At 43.8% G+C, this 7,189-nt stretch overlaps 1 protein-coding gene across 6 annotated transcripts in view; it reads right to left on the reverse strand.

The window, feature by feature from the left end:
• ZNF326 (zinc finger protein 326) overlaps positions 1–4,731 on the reverse strand; it is a 36,450-nt gene extending 31,719 nt beyond the window's left edge. For 5 of the 6 annotated variants that reach the window (XM_064588861.1, XM_045897230.3, XM_054512753.2 and 2 more), the window contains exons 1-2: positions 4,572–4,731; positions 2,180–2,224 (exon numbers count right to left, since the gene is read on the reverse strand). In XM_064588861.1, the coding sequence (XP_064444931.1) occupies positions 2,180–2,224; positions 4,572–4,587 (61 nt within the window). In that variant the 5' untranslated portion in view covers positions 4,588–4,731. The remainder of the gene's footprint in view (positions 1–2,179; positions 2,225–4,571) is intronic. The other variant, XM_064588862.1, reaches the window with a different exon arrangement.
• Positions 4,732–7,189: the final 2,458 nt, after the last annotated feature.

Here is a 7,189-nt window from a genome sequence, read left to right on the forward strand (position 1 = left end):
TGGTGAAAGTTTTAGTCCTACTCATTCCAGTTTAAAATCTTGGACCCATTTTTATTCATCCTTCTCAATTTTCTACTCACTACTAGTCAGCTTGCAAGTTCTGCTAATTTTCTCTAGAAACTTCTTAATATTTTAAAAATTATTATTGTCAGGTGCCTGGGTGGCTCAGTCCGTTAAGCATCTGCCTTTGGCTCAGGTCACTGTGCTGGGGTCCTGGGATCTAGCCCCAAGTCAGGCTCCCTGCTCAGTGGGCAGTCTGCTCCTCCCTCTCCTTCTGCCCCTCTCCCCCACTAGTGGTCTCTCTCTTACTTGCTCTCTCTCTCAAGTAAATGAATAAAATCTTTAAAAAAAAATTAATTTTGTCATCTCCCAAGTTCAGGGTCTTTAAGTCCTAACACCTAAATTTATGAAATGGTTTCTTAGCTAATTTTCCAGTTTTCTTTTTTTTTTAAAGATTTTATTTTTTTTTGAAAAAAATTTTTTTACTTTTTTTATTGTTATGTTAATCATCATACATACATCATTAGTTTTTAATGTAGTGTTCCATGATTCATTGTTTGTGCATAACACCCAGTGCTCCATGCAGAACGTGCCCTCTTTAATACCCATCACCAGGCTAACCCATCCTCCCACCCCCCTCCCCTCTAGAACCCTCAGTTTGTTTTTCAGAGTCCATCTTCTCTCATGGTTCGTCTCCCCCTCCGATTTCCCCCCTTCATTCTTCCCCTCCTACTTAAAGATTTTATTTTTAAGTAATCTCTACACCAAACGTGGGGCTTGAACCTACAACCCCAAGAGCAAGAGTCGCATGCTCTACCAATTGACTGAGCCAGCCAGGCACTCCTAACTTTCCAGTTTTCAATCTACCTAAATGTGGATACAAATCAAACTTCCTTTGCTAATTTTATTATGTCATTCGGTATTCTTGGCACCTGGGTGGCTCAGTGGGTTAAGCATCTGCCTTCGACTTGGGTCCTGATCTCCAGGTCCTGGGATGGAGCCCGGCACCCACTGGGTTCCCAGCTCAGAGGGCAGTGTGCTTCTCTCTCTCCTTTTAACTCTCACCCTCAACTTGTGCTCTTTCTCTCAAATGAATAAATAAATTCTTAAAAAAAAACTGCATTCTTCAGGGAGGCCTGGCCAGCTCAGTGGGTAGAGCGTGCAACTCTTGATCTCAGGGTTGTAGGTTCCAGCCCCAGGGTGGGTGTAGAGATTACTTAAAAATAAAAGCTTAAAAAACAACAACAACAAAAAAAAACAACTATATTCTTCAGCATTCAATATATACTGACCACTTCTTATATCTTGAGCCTTTTTAGCCCATATCAAGTACAGTTTCTCTAAACTCTTAGAGATGATACAAAGAAATTAACTGGATAGTAATTATTCTCATAAAATGGCACAGCTTTACTTAGTAGTACATTTGCTTCAGTTTTATTTTATGAATGTATTATATTCTGTTCCATTTCTCGGGCAATCAGGATATTTACTTCCACTCTGGGGTCCTTTTTTTAACCTCACTGAATTGTTCCACATTCTTTTTTATGTTATCATCCTGCCTGGCAGAGTCTTAACTTTAATAACTATCAAAACAACATCCAATTGTATTCTGCATACCTCCTATGATTTTATCTAGCTCTGTAGTCACAACTCTAACGTCACACTTAAGTCAATAAATAATCAGGCTTTTTCATGTGCTCCTCTAGACAGCTCTTTATATACTAACACATTTCGACACATTAAAGCAAATGACCTCAAAAACAAGGTCAAAATGAATTACATTAGAAGGAATATAAAATCAAGCCAATAATCCACTTAATCTACATTATTCAATACCAAAGCTTCTCATTCAGCAAAAATAACTCAGCTAGTTTCTTGTAACTCATCACTCAGAATGTAGTCAAGGCCTTTTGGAATAAATTAAAGGAATCATAATTCAAATAAAACAAAGAGTCAAACTAATCTGAATAGCCCTAACTTTTCTGATCACAAATTCCCTAATTCAAATACTATACACAGTATGACAACATTAACACGGAGCAGTGATACATCAAGAGACAACACAATGACTGAAACAAGGTAGAACTGGCTTTTTACATTGTTACTTTATGTGCATGTAGAGAAAAACTGAAATGCATTCCCTTAACATATTTAAGAACAAACGAAAGAGGATACTCACCATTAAAGCCCTGATAAGTATTTCTGCAAGCAGAGTGTGTGTAATCTATGAAGACACATTTAACAGAAAGAAATTAGTACAATATTAGCAAAAATCTGAAATTACATACTCATCTATTCAAATGAAACACAATTTTTAAAAATGCCATTAACTCACTTATCTGCAAAATTGGGGTATAAATAATTACAAATATTTCATATGGGAAAACACAGATCTCTTCCTCTTCACTATCTCCCCAAGAGGCAGGTTTATCATCCAAATTATGATAATGTAAAAATTAGCTTATAACACCTGATCTATAATTGCCAAACGAGGAATCCAGTACTGATTTATACAGGGTAAAAAAGGGAAAGCAGACAGATTAAATTATGTATCAAATATTGCAAAAAGGGCCATCTGAGAATTGATTCTATGTAACATGTAATTTTTTCAAAGTTAATATAGTTCTTTTACCTATTTGCCCTCTAAGGTTTTCAAGATTTTATTGGAGAATGCATATGCACATATGCATCTGTATGCCTGTGCTATATCTATCCAGGAAATGGCATCACCAAAAACCATATTGGCAATTTCCGTCAAAACTGACTTGGCAATCGTTAGATCCTGTAATTAATTTTACTAATAAATACTAAAAGAAAGGTCACTCGGATACAACAGAATCCAGCTATACTACATAGGATTAGCTTCAGACATATTGTCAAGTCAAATTCCACTCCCAAATACAGCAGTATAGGCTAAGAGGAAGCAAGAGAGAGGGGGAGTATTTTCTCACTGACACTGTTTATAATTTTATTACTGACCCTGTTTGGAATTGTAGGCACATGGTGACAATAAAAGCAAACATACTAAGTTTTATTATTGTTTTTCAAGTCTCTACAGAAAATGGATTCTCCTGCGGGGGCGGGGGGCGGGGGCAGAGACACCACTCCCATTGTTCCCTCCCCCCTAGGGAGCTCCCGCTGTACCACGGGTGTTGATACCGTCATCAAACTTTGGCATGAAAATACAATAATATATTTTTTTTAAGTTTCATTCCTAGCCTTGGCACTTCAAATATTCGTAGTTTAAAAGGTATCTGTATCAAAACGAGTCAAAGTCCAACCAAAACAAACAAAAACATCAGTGTGCTGGTCTTAAGAGCTGAACTCCCTATTTCAAAGTAATTTAAAAGGATCCACAAAAGGGTTATTCTAGTACCCTTTCACATACTTAGATTTGGCAGCTTTAATTCTTTGTGGCATGAAATCAAATCAAAGATCAAAAGATCGTCTAGTCAGACTCACACGCTGGGCTCACACTACATGCAATGTTAAAGAAAACCAGGTTTGGGTTGGGTTTCGGACTTACAACTAGTTAGTGAATCTGTTTTATTAGAAACGTCTGGCTACTCAGGATTAAGTCCAGTTTAACCACTCAAACCCTTCTCCACCTCTCCCTAATGCTGTCATTACCGACGCATTTTATCTTGACACCAATTCCTATAAAAGTTAGGCAAGATTTGAAGACAAGGTGAAGACGAAATTAATTTTATTTTGTGAGCCCGTGAAAATGGTTTAAAGAACTAGTGTGAGAGTCAACTGAAAGGTACTGCTGAAATACAGTTTATTTAAACGGTAAGTCCAACTCAAGCGGCTGTGCACAGACCTGAATTTGAAGGGCATGTGATGCTGTGCCAGAATTCTGACTAACTTAAGTCCCATCCATACACAATCCAGAGGGAAAATGCTTTAGTTCACAGAAGTATTTCAAATTAGGGATTAACGACCAGGTCCTTTGGGTGGATAAACATCCTGGTTTGCTAGCCGGTAATATCTTCGTTTCCATTCTGTACAGAGATCTACCCATACTTGTCACTTACAGACGCCCTTTAAACTCAGCTTAAACTAACACAAGAAACATCCACTGGGAACGAGCCTCTGAAAATTGGTCTGGTAGGAAGCAGCCTGGCAGAGGATTTACTAAGCGGACGAGCTGGGTCGCCGCCCTGTGGGGCGAATGCGAGACGAGGCAGGGGAGGCCCCACTCGCCCCTCTGCCCGACCCCGGGGAGTGGGAGGCGTCGGGGCAATTTCCACGCACGGCGGCCGGGGCGAGTCCGGGGCTCGCGTCCGGGGCCCGAGTCCGGAGGCCGTGGTGCTCTGGGCGCGCCCTTCCCCGCACCGAGGCCGGCACGGAACTCCCAGGGCCCCGGCGGCAGCGGGCGCCGGACGGGCGCGACAGGGCGCCGCGGCTGCCCACACAGGCCGATTCCGGGCACTGGGCCCGCGGCGGGCGGGCGGCCTCCGGGCCCGCAGAACAAAGCCCACACGGCCATCTTGAGACCGTAAACAGACCCCCGGGGCGGCCACCCTGCCTCCCGCCCGCCGCGGCGACCAGCCAAGGGCTCTGCTTACCGTCCTCGAAGTCCATGGCGGAGGTTCGGGGCTCACGGGCTCGGCGGCGCTGGGCTGAGCTGTGGCCGGCGGCGAACACCCGGGACCCGCGGTTCCACACCACCAGTCCGCGCGACCGAAAGCGGCGCTACCGGCCCGGCAGCCGCAGGCCACAGTGAGGCTGAGGGGCGGGGCCGGCCGGCGCTGCCAGCCGGCGCAGCGCGGCCTGCGATTGGTTGGCGCCGGCTGGTGGGCGGGCCCTCGGGTGGGGGCGGGAAGCAGGTCCGCTGTCACGCTCCGGGGCGCTGACCCTCTTGGAGCCGCAGAGGAGGAAGGAAGGTGGAAAAAGGAGCGCCAAAGACTGACTAGGGTCACGGGAAAGCGAACTGGGTGTTCGGGAAATTCTGGCTGAGGCCCGCCATGTTTGATCCTGGCAAGAGCGAAAGGATCGGGTTGGAATACCTTCCTCCTGCCCAAACTAATAAACCACGTGCCGACCTTTTGCTTTTTATTGGCTGGTGACGATTGTACAGAAAATGTTAAAAGTATTTATGGACTGTTTTGCTGTGGAGGCGCAGAAGTCCCGGACGATTTTTACAACTGTGTGAGCCGAGGAGAACAGATTGCTGAATAGGAAATAATTATGGGAATGATCCAAGACAAGCTATTACCAATTTCTGAATTTTAAGGTGCAAAATAAAGGGGCTGTAAAAGTACAAAGACAGAGAAGATTTGTGGCAGAAGTCGTCCAGAACTTGAAGAACGACCATACGCAAACCCCCACACATATTGGTATTGTAGTCTTGCCACTTGGGAAGTAGTGTTGGGGAAGTGGGCAGAATTATTCACCCCACAAGGCAATATGGAAAAAGACAATTGTTCGTTCTGACCCTGCAGCAGCTTAACTCCAGGTTGTTGTTATTATTATTATTATTATTATTATTATTATTATTATTATTATTATTTTAGTAGAGCAAATAGTGTCAACAATGAGTTCATCACGGGATAGGAAACCATGAATCAAAACCATTTTCTCTTCTCTGGGGTCTGCTCAGTTGCTGGAACCAAGTTCCAAGACGGCAGCCTGTGGAGATAGGACTAGAGGAAAAATTCACGGATACAACATATGTATTACTGTAGCCCCAAACCTTGACAGCGCATTGTTTCTTCCTCATCGCTTTCCCTCTCCACCCCTATTGATTCACCCAGTTCTCCACTCTTGTTTTCTTCTTTTTTTTCCCCCTCCTATACATGTTTTCTATTCACCTGAGCTGAACATGTTGAAAACTGAACTCATTTCCCTCCTCAAACCTGCTCATCCTTATTCTTTCATCTCTTTTAGTGGTGTCATGAGCAACCACCCACTAATCCTAGCCGGAAGCCTGCACGATTCATCTAGTCAAGACACAGGCTTCTCCTCCCTCCCCCGTCCACACTGAAGTCTTTCATCGGCTTATTACCTCTTAAAACGTCTTAAACTTGTTCCCTTTTCTCCATTCCCACTGCACTACCTGTGCTACCTGCACTACTCTCATTCTCTCTCTCCCACACTATTGCTGTAGCTTCCTAAATAATTTCTCTGCCCTTTGACCTTGACCTTCTCAGGCTTCTCAGGGCTAAACAGGAATCTGAACATGTCATCACGGGTCTCTATTATGGATTAGGTCAGGGCAAAGCTCCGTAACCTAGAGCATGTGCAGCAGGATCTGGCCACTGCCTAACCTGCCATCTTCCTCCACTTCTCCCTCCTCTCCCGTGCTCGCTCCCTTTTGGTGAGCAATTTTAAGTCCCCAAACATCCCTACGCTTCTTCATGCCACTAAACTTTTACTTACGCTGTTCTGTCTGCTTCTTAAACCACCCAGTGAATCCTACTCATTCTCAAAACATAGCTCAGGATTTACTTCCTTAAGAAACACTCCCACATCCCATCCCCGCACCCTAGGCCAGGACTTCTCAAATATTAATGTGCATATGATTCACCTAGCAATCTCATTAAAGCCCAGATTCACATTCAGTCAGTCTGGGTTGGAGGCAGAGAGTCTGCATTTCTCACAGGTTTTCCGGGAGATGCTGCTGCAGCTGGTCAAACCATACTTGCAGTAGCAAGGCCCTGAGCTAACCTCTGTTAGAGCACTATCTCCCTTGCATTAAACACTCTGTTTGGCTTTCTGTCTACCCATATTGAAAGCCCTTTGAGATTAGCACCAAGTCTTCTTTGTATCCTAAGTGCTGAGCACATAAGTTTACCAAATCAAACTGAGCTCTCTTGACGTTTTTAACTTTTTTTTTCTTGGCATCTTGGCAAAGGAATGGTTTGTAAGCTGTGGTAGTCAGGTCTTGTCATGAGTGTAAGGAAATAAATAATTGGGTCACTATTTGTATTTCTGTATTATGTGCATGTGTGCGCACATGCATGCATACACACACACACACTTCTTTCTCTCCTGAAAGAGAAAACTACCAGTCAAGGAACTCCTAACTCCAGAAGAAATCTGGCCTCAGCACAAATGCATGGAGAGCCAGAATACACAGATATCTTCTCCCCTTCCTTCCTCTTTCCCAAATAGGAAGTTTCTGACAGAGACGGCAATACCTGAGTTACCCCACAAGATCTGAGACACCTTGCAATACCTGACA

This window comes from Mirounga angustirostris, unplaced genomic scaffold (genome assembly GCF_029215605.1).
Source record: "Mirounga angustirostris isolate CCGP_5_RB_7025 unplaced genomic scaffold, mMirAng1.0.hap1 SCAF_4, whole genome shotgun sequence".
In the NCBI taxonomy this organism is placed as follows: domain Eukaryota; kingdom Metazoa; phylum Chordata; class Mammalia; order Carnivora; family Phocidae; genus Mirounga; species Mirounga angustirostris.